Raw genomic sequence first — 17,071 nt, forward strand, 5'->3', positions numbered from 1 at the left:
TGGTACTAATGTATTGTATAATTGTCTATTAATTTTATTAGTTATTTTCTTTTTCTTTTTTAATGTTCGAAATAAAGGTATACACCATACCATACCAAATTGGGCTGCATGTGCCCTCTGAATTAAAATAAGTTTCACTCCCCTCCTCCAGAGAGTAGTTCCACATTTATGCCAAACTAACAATGGAAAATTGAGATCACTCACTCAATATGTCCATTTTCCATTCCGCTTTGTCCAAACTATGTGCAGAAATACCCAGAACATTCTTGCTGTGAGGCGAAAGCCACATTATCAAACAACTTCGAAGGGAAATTACTTGACGACGTGATGTTTTGGTGCGTTTCTCTCTCTGCCACTCGGAAGTTAAGTTTCTTTTATTGTCCGTCTTGGAGGAAATTCTTTCTTTGCAGTCAACACAGCCTTTTCATACTTACCTTATCGAAACACACTAAGAGCAGTGAGCTGTCGCACTTGGCTCCAGTGAGCTGCTGGGGGGGGGGGGTCAAAGGTCACGCACAGGGAGCCACGGCGGTGACCTGTCCATAGTGGGATTCAAACCTGTGAGATTCTTATCTCACGTCCATTTCACTAACTTCTGGCCACGAGTACATCTGAGTGATGCTTTTAATTACAATGTGAAGCATTTATCTCTTGTTCTATATGCACAAAACTGCAAAAGATCCCCTTTAGACATACATATTTTTGGATAAATATTCGCAAAAGAGTTAGTATTAGTATGTTGGATTTTTGTCGGTTTCACACTTTCCAAATGACTTTGATAGGCACCTATGTTTTATAAATATTTGAACGTCGACACAGCTTCCACTTTCGCTTTATACACCAGCACAATCGATTTGATATGAAACAATAAATATGAGCTTTAAGTGCCGACTTTCAAGTTTAATTTCAGGGTATTCACGTGTAAATCCGATTGAAGTTGCGTAGGAATGACCGCATTGTGTTTTTAATTTCCATTGATTTCAATGGTTATAAACAGTTTGTTATACTTCACGTGGCCAAACCTTGGTACACACCGGTTAAGTCTGAACTCGTGCAGTAGTAACTCAACTGCGATAAATATAAGAAATACTTCTTGAAAACAATTGAGAATAGCACATTAGACACTGTGGACATGTTCCACTTTGATTAACTCCGTTCCAAAATCCACTGCAGTGCATTAAACTCTTCAATCCACAAGTCCTGACACAATCTTCAACCTCTTCAAACAGAATAATTCAAGGAATCCAGTATGATGAGCCGTATGAGACAGCTGAACAAGTCAACGTTAATCCACTGTCACTCAAAGTTTGACCTCTGATCTACTTACGACTACGATTAAAGTTGGAAAGTTCCAACGCGGCTTCTCTCGAACATCAAACAATCAGGCTTCCTAAATCGGTTGTGATTTACTTTCTCACGCGACACACATTTTGCAGAAGACTCCGTCAGCTTGGCCGAGTCCCCAGAACGACCCGCCTTTAAACCCATTCGGAGGCCGTATCTGTGGCGGCCAGCTGGAAGAACAAGTTTGATAAGCTCCAGATCGGCTCGCTTGATTGCGACATGTTTTCAGCCGTAGAAGAAGATGAGCTGCGTGCGGACTGGTGCACAGAAGGACTTTGAAATGAAGTTAGAGGAAAAGTCACTTTATGGATTTAAAAGTGTTATAGTAAACACGAGTCTCGCGCCGTCGCTATACATGCACGATGAAGATGATTAAACACAGCTTCAAAACTGAATAGTTGGTCCACTTCCTTATTCACAGTTAATACAAAATAAGTGTTTTCAAGTGAAGAAACTCAAATGTTCTTAGTCAACAGATTTCTAGTGCTTGTGAACATTGTTGGAAGTAACCACTACTTGATTTGATAATCTTGTTTTCTTTAGCAGCGGGGATGTCCCAATGGGAAACGTTTATCAGCCTGATGTAAAGCCTCGACACGCAGCACCGTTAGATAAAGACCGAGTGACTGAACTCTTCTCTCTCTCTGTTCGTGACGGCTTCCCCTCGTCAGTTTGTGAAAGTAGCTGAAAAGCAACAAAGACATCTTGTGGGGATCTGAAAAGACGTCTTTGTTTTCTTCCTTCACGATGCACATTGTTGTCAAACCTGTTGCATTTTAGTCACACATGAGACAAATAGTAACTCGGCGAACTGCTGAGGATTGTTGTGTCAAGGTTTAAGAAGTCTGACATGTTGTTGTGAGTTAAGTTTACTTCCTTTAGAGCTACAAAGTGGTTGCCAGTGAACGTCTATCGTCCAGAGCGCTAACCTGTAACTCTAACTTGTCTAACTGAGCAGAAAACAATTAAAATGTAAGTAAAATGCTGCAGTTTGACTGCAGTCTTCAGTTCAATATGAACCAGAGATGGATTTTTACTCTGCGTACTGAAGCTCCTGTAATCACACAGATAAGGCATGATCACATACTAATCTTGTTTCCTCTGTCCTGGATCCATGTTTGTCAGAATGTCCCCGGACGCATGGAGAGTATAGGCCGGCATTAAAACTGCTCCTAGGCAACCAGATGACTGTCATTTTCCAAATAACCACCTATAGGACGCCGCAGCCTCCTGGGAGCCAACCAGGAGACTTGAACATGCTGTCAACAACCATTTCTTTTTACTGCTTTGTGCTGAACTGTGTGTCCAATATTCAGCTCGTGGGTCAGATGTAACCCCACCCTCATTGTGTAGAAATTCCAAAGAAGAGAGGAACTGCAATTAAATCAAACTAATTCCATTCCTAATTAGTCCCCGGGCAGTTACATTGCCCTCATCAGCTGCCACAACACAACACCGACACCCAGAAGTGAAGAGCAGACGTTTCCATTGTCCGTGGCGATCCATCAGAGAAAGAGCGCTACTTCGTCAACCCATGTTTTTAAAAATAATAAGCCACAAACTTTTGTCAACCTTATTCTGAAAAGAAAAACAGTGGAAGATTGATTTTCCAATGTGCCCATTTTCATTTAAATTTCAAAATTATTCAACTGAGATAACAGGGCAGTATGCAGACACCTAAACTAGAAAAAAAAAGTATCACAACCATACCCTAAATTAAAAATAATGTTCTAATAATATCTCTCCTTCCTTCAGACCCCAGGAGGATTCACTACAAGGCCTTCAAAGAGTTTCTGTAAACACACGCCTACATCCCCATGTGTTTCAATCCTCAGATCTCATCCTGTGAATAACAAAACACAGCCTGAGAATGTTAAACGTTTGAGTCTCGGAGGATCGGAGGAGGCTTTGAAAGCTTGCCTCTCTGCGGTGGGAGTGATCGGTCACTGTTTGCCTCGAGGCGTGCTGGAGGCGCGACACTCAAGTTGTGATATGAGGAGATACGGCCACTCGCCTCGCCGCCGCCGCAGTAAATTACACGCTGCAGTCTGCCCGTTGGAAACAGGAGGAAGGGTTCTTGAGGACTGAGGCTGCTGATGCCTTTCAGTTACATAAAACAAAGCTCTAAAATGAAATCCCAGCCACAGAGCTCATCAGATCCTCTCGTTGAAATTGTATTTTATTTGTTCTTTGAAGCGTGCTGAGTGTTGAAGATGTCTCCGAGCAGCTTCGGGCGCAGGCAGAGAGACACAATGTCTGGTGACGGCGTCTTTGCAGAGGTTCTGTCTTCTCCCCAGCGTGGAGAAAGTCACTATTGTGGATAGAGGGGAAGGGTGGGGTGGGGGGTGGGGGCTCTGGGCTGGGATGGAAAAACACCAGGCAAGGCGTGTGAGAATGGCGGGAATCACAGGGGGACGCTGTCAAGACTCCTTCTTTGTCTTTCAAATGAAAAGCATGACCTCATTCAGGTCAGTTGATTGGTATGAGACCTCTTCAACTTGTCGTTTACTTCCCTTTCTCACTGCTTTGATGAACCTCCAATTAGCCTGCCGGAACACTACAACTTCCTGCTTCGGCACTTCGGTTCTTTTCAAGCCTTTTGCTTTCCGAGCCGAGCTGCGAACCAGAGTTTCTTTGTTGTTTTCACTCAGTCAAGTGCAGGCTGGTATTCAAACAGAAGCTGAAGTCTGCACAACAACAACAACAACAACAACTGGTCCGAGTCAGGCGGAACTTCTGCAGTATCCACAGCACATCCATGTATTTCTACTTCACACTAATACTCCACTACATGCAAGGGACAAGAATTGTTAATTTAACTCTGCTGCATTGTCAAGCGTTATTTTACCGTGCAACAGGGAATAAAGACGTTTACGCATTAATACATCCAAATGAATGAATACAAACCTGGCAGTCTATTATGTGAAAGTATAACTACTGAAGTTTGGTATTCAGTCAGTTTGTCTTTGGTTGTTGCGTCCTCTGTGGTCCGGCTCATGTGTGCAGCTCTGACCTGCTCGATCCTTATTTAACCAGCAGGTCAGGGAGGTCTTGTGCTTATAAATAAAACTGGGGATGAATACTATAGTAGTTTTGACTCTGTTAGATAAACACGATAAACAGGACATTTATATACACTTTAACTATGTTATGACCTTTCTTGTTGCAACAAATGTACTGCATGAGTATCAGTGTTTGTCTGTGTTTTCTTCCCCACCTTTCAGTTTTTATACTCTTTTTTAAAAAAAGTTTTCATTGTCACTTTACTTAAAATGTAATTTTGAAATCTATATTTCCTTATTGTAAAAAAAAACTGCAGAAAATACAAGCATGTTACATTTTCTGAAATACTTAAAAACCTACATTGAGCGTTAACGGTAAAATTTCACATATCGCATAAATCTACATTATTGACAAAACATTCTTCCTCTCTGTGGTTCTCAATTACACAGTTGGTCTTAATATACAATATAGTTTAATAATTTTGCACACATGTAAATTATACACATTCTTCAGATCATATATACATTAAATAAAGGAATTTAAATACCTTTATGTGATCAGCAAGTCAGAGTTATTTGAGGATTAACAGACAATGGGAAAACGCTCCAGAGGAGTTTTCTATTAAATAATTTTTTAATTAACAAGACAAATTAAAGGCTCTCGGCCAGAAAACATGCATCAGTAACTTTGAGCACAGTTTGAGAACAAGTTGCAAACACATCTATCTATCTATCTCTCTATCTCTCTATCTCTCTATCTATCTATCTATCTATCTATCTATCTATCTATCTATCTATCTATCTATCTATCTATCTATCTATCTATCTATCTATCTATCTCTCTATCTATCTATCTATGCAACAAGACATTAGGAGTTAGTTTATTCGACATGACTCCCTTCAGGCTTGTGGTAAACAGACATGCAAAGTTCCCAAAAGCAGCCTGATGCACATGTTTGTTGTTTCGGGGGCCTCCAGTTCTCCGGGGCCCCCCAGGCCAGAGTGGTGAGCCTCTGGAGCTGAAAGCACAAAGAGGAGTCTTGAATCCATCTGGAGGCCCAAAAAACATTCTGAAGTCACAGAGGAAAAAGTCCCATGTGAGCGGAGTCAGTGGACGATGAGGTTGTGATTGGCCCGGGGGGGTTGGGGAGGGTGAGGAGGCCCGCCCCTTTAAAAGGAGGGGCCGGGTTCGGTTCAGGGCGTGTCCACGCTGCTTTTCAAAGCAGGGCATGTTTTCATGTGAGCTGATCCGCCTGCAGCAGCAGCAGCAGCAGCAGCGGTGATCGGGCTTGTTTACATCTGCAGACATCATGTCTCTGAAGACGGTCGGTACGTTGACACGTACGCTGTGGGCGACGGGGTGCAGGACCCCCCCGGTGGTCCGGTCCCCTAAAGCCAGCGGACTGTCCACGACGTGCGGGCTCTCCGGGGAACCCAAGCAGGGCGGCTGCGGTTGCGCGTCGGTCGGACCCACGGGCGACGCGTCTCCGTGCAGCGAGCCACCCCACGTCGGCCCCACCGCGGACAAGAAGCGGGCCAAGGAGCCGGCGGCGGGGGCCCCCGGGGGCGCCGGAGTCCGGAGGCGCTCGTACACGTCCAACGCGGCTCCCAGCGACCAGAGGTCGTACCTGTGGAGCCGCTACAATGAAATGAGGCGGCTGGTGCACGGTAAGCTCGAGGAGGGTGTCCCCGTTTTCCCCCCCTCCATTGTCCTCATTCGACCCCCCCCCACGCGAGCCAGGCATCAGCCGTGTTTATCCGTTTGACACCGGAGACATTTTGTCCGTTTGAGGGATTGTCTTCATCCTGTGTCGGACAGATGGCAGCGAGCTGGTCCTCGCGTCTCTGCGCTATTTCAGAGTAAACTTTGTGCCAAAATGCAGCAGTTCCTCTTTTATTTCTACAGGGAGGAAAACAACAGGGAGGGAATAAAAAAAAACAACCCACTTGTTTATGCACATTTAGAATTTTCCATATTCAACGTAAACATGGAGTTTTTGCTGTCTGCAGCAGACACGTCTGGTACACAACATGGTGGTTGTTTTGACTTGTTTCGTGCGTAATTGGAAAAACGTCAATCATTCTCGAGAGGCAAACGTGTCGAAACTGGTCACGACGTACCAAAACACACGTGATTTTGCACATGGCAAAAAAAACCAACAACATTTAGTAACCGTCATTTCACCTTCTAAGATTTTGTTTTCTGGATTTTTTCATTAATAGAAATGATCAAAATCAAAAAAATAATCTCTAAAATGAACTAGAATGGATTTTGAATATAATATAACAACATTGTATTTGATTGATTGGAAGACAAACCCATGGAGTTCATGTTTGGTGCAAAAATATCTGCTTTCCACAGTTGTTTGTTTTGGTCTTGCTGCCCAGCCCTGCTTTCAGCACAACGAGGAATGGAAGAAATGTGCAGGACAACAACAGCAGCAGCACCAGTAGGATGAAATAAAGGCTGAGAGCTGAGGCGTAATTAAATACTTGAGTCTAAATCCAAGATAAATGTGTCACATTATTTAAGTTTTTGCGTGTGCGCGCGCATGCGTGAAGCTCTTTGTGGGTGTGAATCTGCATCTCGAAATTTGTTTGAAATGTTCATGAATAGTCGAAATATTATTCAAAAATCTTTTTTATCCATTATATAACCAATGTAAAATCCATTTATCTGAGAAATGCATCATCACCAGACTTAATGGGATTATATTGTGATGAGTTATGAATGTAGATGAGATTATCCAGCAGAGTCTCTGTGTATACTTGAGACAGTTGCAGCAACAAGATGCTTAAACATAAACATTAAAAGTGAATTTTACTGATGCCACACTATCCATTGTGTAAAGTTATGAATCGAAGGCTTTAGGCTACGTGAAGGAGAATATATTTACTGTGTGAGGGTTGTAAGAGTCACACTACTACTTTTGAAAACTGCACGCAAACTCCCTTCTAAATGAAAGTGTGTTGACGAAATGTGATGAAAGGAAAACAGGATATTGCTCCTCCGCCAGTGTTCTTACTGTTTTTATTACGGATGCACTCGTATGCAAACAACATTTGGAAGCTGTGTGTTCACACACACACACCGTTTAAAAAAATGCTGTTTGGAAAAGTTGCATTTTTTATTTTCTAGAAATGCATTTATAAACTAGTAAGGCCAAAATTTGAACAACAACATATTTTCGGAGTCCACGGGTTCTTGTGTTGCATAATATCTGTGGATGTGTTTCAGCTTGTTTATTGAGGCACAAAGTACTTTCTGTCATTAACCTGACTCTACACACTAATTCTCAACACAGTGAGCGTTAATTAACTCCGGGTCATGCATTCTCAGTTGGAACTGCAATTTCACGGCTCTAATCCGTCTAACATGTGACTTGGCGCTGGGAAGAAAGGCTCATTTCAGGAGTAGATAGGCTGCAGGGGGACTGGCCTCAAGGTCGGTAGGTGTGTGTCTCCTGCCCAGATGCGGCCCCCGCAGAACTTTTCCCGGGACAAAAGGTCCTGACCCGCTTTCTGTTAGAGGTCAACCAACATTGGCAAGACTGACTTGGGAACCAGTTGTGAACCACTTGTTTACTCTTCATGCATGCGCTCGCTTCGGGACTCCTTATCATAACAGTGGGGCCAGATAAACAAAACCGGTTGAAGCGGTAATCAATGTTGATCTCCTGCTTTTCTTTAAATGAATTGGAAAACACGGGGCACAAAATGTCCTCTTCAGTTTTGGTTCTGAGTCAGTAGACTTCTAAACAGAGTCACAATTGCAACGTTGCACAACCTCCGGCGAGCCTGCCAGCCCCTCCTAATTTAATTCAGTTCAGGTTTATTTATGTAGCGCCAAATACAACAGTCATTTCAAGGCACTTTTACAAAGAAAAAAAAACCCAACACATGAGAGATCATAAGCGACTGCAGAAAGGAAAAACTCCTGTTTTGAAGAGGGGAAAAAAAACCTTTGCAGAGCCAGGCTCAGTGGTGGAGGCTTTCTGCTCTTCTGGGTGGGGTTAAGGGCTAGAAGGAGAGAAAAGTATAGCACTGAAAACAGCAGTAGAAGTATGTGCTGGTTTTTCGCAGAAAAACACAAACGTCACATTTCATTGAGGAAAAAGAATAGAAAAGGCATCAAAACATGATTTTCAGGAGTGGTCAGTTCTAAAGACTTGATCACAAGAAATACAAGCTGCACAAAATGCACGGGCCGTCGAGGGCTGCAGAACCTTCATCCTCATAAAGGCCAAGTTAGGTCAAGTACTCCTTCCACAAGGACTTGTAGGAATCAAGACCGATACGTCTATGAAAAAGGGTAATTTGTGTTTCAACTTTTTTCCATTAACATACATTATTTTGTTTTATGACCCTAAAATCAAGTTCATAATAAAGTATTTTCCAGTGATATGTTGAAAATGTCCAACTGTAGGCTGTTCAAACAACTTGATTCAAACATTGGAGAGCAAAGTCTGCACACATATTTAAGCCATACAAACATCCAACAGGATTTAGAGCCTCATTTAATCATTAATAATTGTTTTTTTTTGTGGTCTGAGTAATTCAGTCGACTGATTGAAGTATGTTGGAAGGATCTTCCTGCCCTGAATCACGTCTTTCTAATGATGTCTCTGCATCGACCCTCGTTTTACTTAATCGTTGTTCAGATTGAATCTTCCGGCTGTTTAAACCCAATGAGCCCCTCCTGTGTGTCCCTTCCTGGCTCAGACCTGATCCCGCCCGGTGCCTGTAAAAGTCTCAACGCCGCCGCCATCTACGCCAACAACGAGGTCAACTTGGACGAGGTGGACATCTACGGCTTCGACTACGACTACACGCTGGCTATCTACTCCAACGCGCTCAACACCATGATCTTCGACAAAGCGCGGTCGTTCCTCATTGAGCACTTTAAGGTGCGTTGTTCGCTTCTCGTTTTGAATTCATTGCCGTTACAGATGTTTTTTTATGTTTGTTTATCCTCTCTGGCTCCCACAGTACCCAGAGGAAATACGGAAATATGACTACATCCCCAACTTTACTGCCCGGGGTCTTCACTATGACATCCAGAAGGTAAACGCTTTTAAATCACAGATAAGATAAAAGATGTACATTCATTGTGCCGATGATCACCTCTGTAACGCTTTATTTTATTCTATAGGGTCTTTTGATGAAGATAGATGCTTTCCATTACATCCAGAGAGGAACGGTGTATCGGTAAGTGGTGTGTGATTTCAAACAAACGTAAATATATATATATATATATATGTTTTTTAAACATTTTTATAATCATCTAAGCAACACCAACCAAAAAATAATTATTTAAACGTCCAGTCAGGCAGCTAGTCACCAATTTGTTTTTATTTTTCTTAATTTATCTTTTAAATTCTCTATCTTTAAAGGAACATTCTATAAAATGTGGGGAGCAGTTATAAAGTGATCCACATCGTGTTAAATGGTGTTAACATGCCTTTTATTTTGACTACAGGACTGTGTGGTCGCCAATAGTTTCAGTCACTCGTGTGTTAAATGTTCATCCAGGTGCTTCTACGAGTCTCTGTCCGCCATTTTGTGGCGTAAACTCATTTCAGAAGATTAAAGTGTCCAGGGCAGGGGTCTGCAACCTGCGGCTTTAGAGGCTTTAGCCCCTGGAGCTTTCACTCGCAGACTCATTTTCACAAGGACTCAAAATATGCGTCATGTCCCTTTATGAACAAAAAAGTCATGTTGAAAGCTCTAAAGTAGGAAAAACCAGACAAAAAAAAAATGGGTAGAGAAAGGTAAAACAGCAAAGCTGTGGAAAAAATGCTTAAAGGGTAATAAATACAGCTTTTATGGTGAAAAAGTAAAAAAAAAAAAAAAAAAAAGGCTAAAACTGCTAAAATATCTTCTATTGCAAAACCTAAAAGGAAACATAAACAAAAAAAAAATGGCTAAAACTGTTAAGTGAGTCTCAAAAATGTAAAAATACACCGTTTTTGTTCTTCCAGTAAAACAAATTGTGAACTGTGTTATCTTAGTTTGAAAGGGTGAACGTCTTCTACTTGATGCAAAGTGTCCATATAAATTTTTTAAACCAAGATGTCATGATCCAAACATCCTCCATTGTTTTTAATCTTTCAAGCGGCTGTGCATGCATTTGTTTGTTATCAGGGGTCTGAGCCCGGTGTCGGACGAGGAGGTCCTGCAGCTCTATGGGGGGACTTTTCACATCCCCCTGGCAGAGGACAGCGGCTTCTATGGAAAGGTGAGGAGAAACGTTTTTTTTAACATCATGTACAGCATCGTAGTTTAGTGAGGTGGGCTGATCGGTGGAGGGGTTAGTACTTTCACCTCACACCAAGGTTATGTCTCGGTCACATTTCACAGTCTGATGCATCTGTTTGAGTATTGTGTTTGAAACTATAGTGATATCCAGAACGCTCTTTACAGTTTTTTGTATTATCATGTTAAATGTGATGTTTATCCGGGAATCATTTTTGGCGAGGCACAGATGCAAAATCCCTTTTTGACACGACGGGCTTAACAAAATACCATAATCTCATCTGATCACCACCAAACATGGAGCTGAGTCAATCTCTCTGTCCACAGTTACTCCGAATGTCGGGCTTCGCTTGGCTTATTCGTTACATGAATCCTCCCTGTGACTTCTGTAATCTAATTTCTTTACTTTTAGTTTTCCTGGATCGCCTGGAAGGCGCAGCAGTTCTCGTCCTGTGAAAACCGACCGTGGGAGCTCAGAGCTCAAACAAACGTTTTGTTTTCAGTTTGGATTTTCCACTAAATCAGTGACAAAAAGTAAAGATCGCTTGTTGAATCTGGCAGCCAGAAAGGTCAAACTGACATGCCTGCCAACAAGGAGCAATTTGGACTCTGCTTGTTGGAATCAGACTCAAATAGTTGTCTGTCCTCATGTCTTTCATGGTCCACCCTTCAACGGGAAGTCTGCCTCCGGCCTCCTCCTAATCCCCCTTCAAACAGTCTGATTCTAATACTTTCAGTGTGCTTCTAATCTAGTTTGAGGAATTGGCTCTTGTTTACAGGAAAGCCTGTAAAGCCTGCGGCCGAGTTTTTAAAAGTGCTTTCTAATAAAGTAAATCAAATTAGATTCCTCGTCCAGAAAACAGGATTTATTTTTTTCATGTCGTCTTTCACGCAGGGGCCAAGAGTGAAGCAGTTCATGGACATCTTCTCAATCCCAGAGATGACCCTGTTGGCCGTGGCGAATGATTTCTTCATCACCAACGACATTGAGTACGATCCAGTTCACCTCTTCAAGGACATCTCTGTGAGTTTCACTGGCTGGATTAGATATCACCACATGTGTTTTAGAGCGCGGCCTCGCCCTCGTAGCTCACGCTGCGGACCACGGTGACCCGGTTTGACTGTTTACATGTACTGACAGTCTTCAGCCGGGGCCTCGGGAATCTGCTGAACTCGGGGAAAGTCTCCGAAAGACCCTCCTGGGTAGAGCAAGGAACAATAATAGGCTCTTCCTCCGGGTGCCAGGGTGTTTAGTTACAGGCATGCCTGTATGTCGTCATCATTTCCTCTTGAGATAATAAGCAATCCGGCAGGTTTTGTAAGATTTTCCCCCCGAAACAATGTTCATTTTCTTCCTTCTGATTTGAATCCAGAAGAACAAGAACAGAACGGTCATGCGGCATTAACAATTGCACGTTTATCCCTCAGGAAGCTATTGGCATGGTTCACCTCAAAGGCTACATGTATAAATGGGTCATGCAAGATCTTGGTGAGCTCGACTTCACTTTGTTCCAGTTTGCAACATCAGCTCTGCACATGTGGTGAAATTGTTTTTCACAAACTGAGTTTTTTTTTTTCTTGGCCTGGTAGATAAGTTAATCCAGCGTGGCGAAGAGACTGACGCTGTTCTGCATCGACTGGCCAGCCAAGGAAAGAAGCTGTTCCTCATTACCAACAGCCCCTTCAGCTTTGTGTGAGTCCCGGCTCCCTCACTTCAACTTCTGCAGGTACCTCAAACTCATAACAAAGACAAACACTTCCCTGACAGTGTGCTCTGTTTACCATGCGTGCAGGGACAAAGGAATGACGCACATGGCAGGAAAGAAATGGAGAGACTTCTTCGACGTCGTCATCGTGCAGGCAGACAAACCCCACTTCTTCACCGACTGTGTCAAGTGAGTCACTTTTACTTGTGGCGCGGTTAAACAAGGCTACTCTACAATTCACGTGGAAGTGAAAGGCTGCTGGATGTGACAAACGTAATTCTAAAAAGCCACTTTTCAAAACCGAGTGCAACACGGCAACAACACTGTCCTCACCCATGTGTATACACACACACACACACACACACACACACACACACACACACACACACACACACACACACACACAAACACACGTATAACGCAAAGACTTTCTAAGTAAATATTCAAGAATGTGCAAGCTACAGAAATAGATTAATACAAATAGATATACACTAAATGGTTAAAAACGGTGGTCACCTCTCACAGCTCACAGGAAGAATCCCTGTGTTTGAATCCTTGTCTCTCGCCTCTGTGCTGTTGGCATATTCTCCCTGTGTGGAATCTCCTCGTGTGTTTTAGATTAATTAGTGGTTGCAAAGTATGTCTGAATGTGTTCAGGACAGTTTGTGTCTCAGTAATCTGTAACGGACTTGCAACGTGTAAGAAATAAAACTGTGTGTTTCCCGTTTGACGCAAACATTTCAAACCGATGAAAGTCCAGGAGCGAAACACAGTCAGTAAACCTTGACTATGATACGTCACCATGACATCGATAAGCCATACCGTTATTCCGGTGTCGTCCCTCAGAGGGTAATCTCAGCAGTCTCCTTTTAAAACACTTCGCAGACCTTTCAGACGCTTGGATGATAATGGAGACCTGCGGTGGGAGAAGATAAAGAGTCTGGACAAAGGGCAGATCTACAAACAGGTCAGTAACGCTCCAGTAAACGTTGCCTGTGGACATTTGAGCAATTGCCCTTATTTCTCCCCGTAACTGTGTTTTCACAAGTCTTTACTTTACTGTTGTGTTTCAGGGAAACTTGTACGACTTTCTCAGACTGACGGGATGGCGAGGGTCCAGAGTGCTCTACTTCGGAGACCACCTGTACAGTGACTTGGCTGTAAGTGTCAAAGTTATAAACCTCGACGGTTAACTGTTAACAGCCATCTAACCATTTACAGGGCGGTGATTCATATAGCCTCAACTTGTACTGATGGGAAACGGGATTTCTCACTGGGAACTCTTGTTTTTCCACTCACAAACAATGTGACACATGCATTAAAAGTCGGTCTCTGTTCATGCATGCAGATGACCACGTAGCCGGCTCACTGCCTCCACCCCTTGCACAACCCTGGAAGTATTCACAGTGGGGAAGAGGGAAAAAAATAGTCGAACACCAGGTGGCATTACTGTTTTAAAAATATCAAGTGAATAGCTTAAGCTACTGTATACTGTGAATATATATACATATATATATATAAATGTATGTATGTATATGTGTTTGTACATGAAAGAAACATAACTGGAACTTCGATTTAGATGCATATACATTTATAAAAATAGTACAAATCAAATTTTTTTTTTTTATACTTTTGATTGTCTTCAGTGATAAGATCAAATGTCACTGTTGAATAAGCGGAGCAAATGTTCCACTCGAGGAATCTTTGCATTAAAAATAAATGTCTGCAGCCGAGACGCTGAAAGCCGATCCTCAGTGTTTTGACTTGAGGTGCTGACAGCTACCAGCCACTTCCTGTAATATGTACGTGACCTACTTAGACCCACTGGAGAGGCACAAGGAGGCACACAGGAAGCTGGTCTTTCCTCTCCAAATAAAGACGTCACTCCAAAACGTGTTGTTAAAATGAAGATACCGTCTCTAAGCAAAAGTTCATTGCTTTTGTGAGTCTTTGGCGACGGCATGTTTTTTTTGTTTTCCAGGACCTGATGTTGCGACACGGCTGGCGTACAGCCGCCATCGTACCCGAGCTGGAGCACGAAACCAAAGTGGTGAGCACCAACCGGTATGCCCTGAGCCTCACGTGGCTGCAGGCTTTAACCGGCCTGATGGAGCAGCTGCAGGTGAGAAGCTGATCTGTGGTTTAACTTGTGTTCACAGTTAAAAAGCGCCGAACATTGACAGTAGCACAGGAGGGTACACACCTGAATATGTTGGTATGCAAACAGGACTGAACTGCTATCAGTTGTGAACAACAAACAAGCCATTATCTAGTGGGAAAAAAACTAAAACATTTTCTTTATCAATATTAGAGTCATTTCTTGTGTCACTAAACATATTTTGGATCTTCCTTGTCTTAGATCCACAGAGACAAGGAGTCTCAACTGGTTTTCCGGGAGTGGCAGCAGGAGCGAGATGAACTCAGGTGAGTCCAAGTGTTTTTACTTCGCCGCTGGAGAACCTCCCAGTGAACCCAGTGACTCTGCATAACAGGTCTGTTTACTCAAATACCTGCGCATGTACTTACGGACTTCCTTTTGAAAAAAATGAAAATAAAAATACTGCTTTTGAGTTATATGAATTTCTCATTAAGTGTATGGAAATTACTTGGAACTAAACCAGATATGTTGAAAAGTTGGTTTTAATGCATTAATGATAATCTAATACCATTAATGGAGTGCTTTTAGAAAAATACAGTAGGTTTAGTGATGCGTGTATATATTTGAATACTGTTTTACTAATAAGACTTTCGCTGAAGTAATTTTTAAATAAATTTGATCTACTCACTGAATAATCTTGATACGTGATGATGACTTTTTCCCCTAACTTTTCTGTTCTCCAGGGTGATGATAAAGAATTTGTACAACCCTCAGTTTGGCAGCATCTTCAGGACGGGCCACAACCCCACGTACTTTTCGAGGCGTCTGTGTCGTTTCTCGGACATCTACATGGCCTCCCTGAGCTGCCTCTTGAACTACGACATGTCGTACACCTTCTACCCCCGCCGCACCCCTCTGCAACACGAAGCTCCGCTGTGGATGGATCAGCTCTGCACAGGCTGCATGAAGACGCCGTTCCTGGAGGAGATGTCGCACATCAGATGAGAGCTGCGCTCTCCTCACTGACTGAAAGGACTTTGTATTTTAGGGGCCTGGCAAACAATTCAAATTGCCTGAGGGTATGTTTTAGAGGGATTTGTTTTATTATTTTTTTTAAACTAAGAAGTTGCCGCACAATCCCCCTTCAGGGTGGATCAAATTCAACACTTTCCCAATAGTTCCACAAGAGGGCGCTGGAGCACAGCATGTGCTTGTACACATGCTTTGCTGACAATCTGTCTTCTGCCTCAAGTAAGCAGTGGATTTCTTGGTGTACTGAGCTGCTGACGCACAATTTAAATGGGGATCATGTCTTAAAATATAATGTGATGTCTTTTTTTTCTTCCGTTTTTTAACCTTGTAACGCTCTACAAACAAATTGTGGTAAGCTACAGTGAAGGTCAATGAGTGGCTCTGAATCTGTCTTGTGTTGCATTGAGAATAAACTCTGATGAATAAAATACGTCCAGTGAGTAGTTTTGTGCGCCGAGGATGTTTCCTCTCATAAACTGTCCTCCATTTATCTGATTGGTGGGCTGGTTGCTATGGCAGCAGCATCCATTCATCACCGCCTGAGCGCAGCATCACGGATTCATTCACTCCCCGCCTGCCTACATCAAGACTACAGAGGAAAGGTAGCTGCACACACACACACACACACACACTTTCACCAGGTCTCTTCATCACATCGAGCTTGTTTTTGTGTGTCAGAGGAGTTTTGGACTTTGAAAGAGCCAGACAGGCGCTAACAGGCTCTTTAATGGTGAAGCTGTTGTGGTGCTGTCCCGTCTGGGGATGAGCTGCTGCTATTTCTGTACGTTATTTCAGTGCAACGTGGGACTGTAACGACGTGAGTGCATGCCGCGTTTTGATATCGACTGTGGTTCAATGACAAACACGAGTTTAGCTTCAGTGTTGTTGTTTTGCAGAGCAGCTATTTTCAGCTGTGTTGTACCAGTAAGTTGCAAAAGTTTGTTTTCAAAAGAGACCCAATGTGCATAAAATGGATTTCTTGTTGCATTTGCATGCCAAATGTGGAACTTATCTTTTGCAGATTTTGTACACACTTACAGGAAAATAATTGCGAACATATTTTACTTATATTTCTTAACCAAAATATTAAATATCACAATTTGTTAACAAAAAAAATGTTTAAAATGCTTTTTTTTTTTTTTTTTTTTTTTAATTTATTTATTTTTAATGTGGGGACTGATTGGATTTGATATGGCTTTTCTTATAATTGAGACATTTACGCATCTCTCAACTCCATTGAACTACTGTACATGTGCAATTTTCAAAAAGAAAAACTGTATATTTCACTCCTGGAATATACTATAAACTGGAATATATAGTATATTCCAGGAGTGAGGTATAGAGTCCTAAAGTGTCTAAATAACCACTTGATAAGCAAATTCTTTGAATAAAAAGATAATGGGAGTAGCTATTGAATTTACACACTGCAAACATTTATTCCGCAGCTAATATGGTCGATTTCTTTTGAGTGACAATTTCAAAATGCTTCCTTTTTCTTTTGCTGTGATTAACATAAACATATGCTGCCTGTACCTGAGGATGGGTGGTGTCTTAACTGCCTCGTGACACTATCCAACACTGTGATTAATTGCAGCGTGACACTTCTTGTCAGGGTTCATAGATTTTGATGACAC

General features: G+C 42.3%; 1 protein-coding gene across 1 annotated transcript; it reads left to right on the top strand.

The window, feature by feature from the left end:
• The first annotated feature begins 5,544 nt into the window (after nucleotides 1–5,544).
• nt5dc2 (5'-nucleotidase domain containing 2) lies at nucleotides 5,545–16,434 on the top strand. Its single transcript, XM_080468618.1, has 14 exons — nucleotides 5,545–6,014; nucleotides 9,069–9,253; nucleotides 9,336–9,410; nucleotides 9,499–9,554; nucleotides 10,491–10,584; nucleotides 11,497–11,625; nucleotides 12,030–12,090; nucleotides 12,192–12,294; nucleotides 12,395–12,496; nucleotides 13,193–13,274; nucleotides 13,381–13,467; nucleotides 14,289–14,429; nucleotides 14,667–14,731; nucleotides 15,149–16,434. Exons 1-14 carry the CDS (start codon nucleotides 5,657–5,659, stop codon nucleotides 15,408–15,410), a joined length of 1,800 nt encoding a protein of 599 aa, XP_080324744.1. The 5' UTR covers nucleotides 5,545–5,656; the 3' UTR covers nucleotides 15,411–16,434.
• The last annotated feature ends 637 nt before the right edge of the window (nucleotides 16,435–17,071 follow it).

Source organism: Lipophrys pholis (assembly GCF_963383615.2).
Source record: "Lipophrys pholis genome assembly, chromosome: 8".
Taxonomy (NCBI): Eukaryota; Metazoa; Chordata; class Actinopteri; order Blenniiformes; family Blenniidae; genus Lipophrys; species Lipophrys pholis.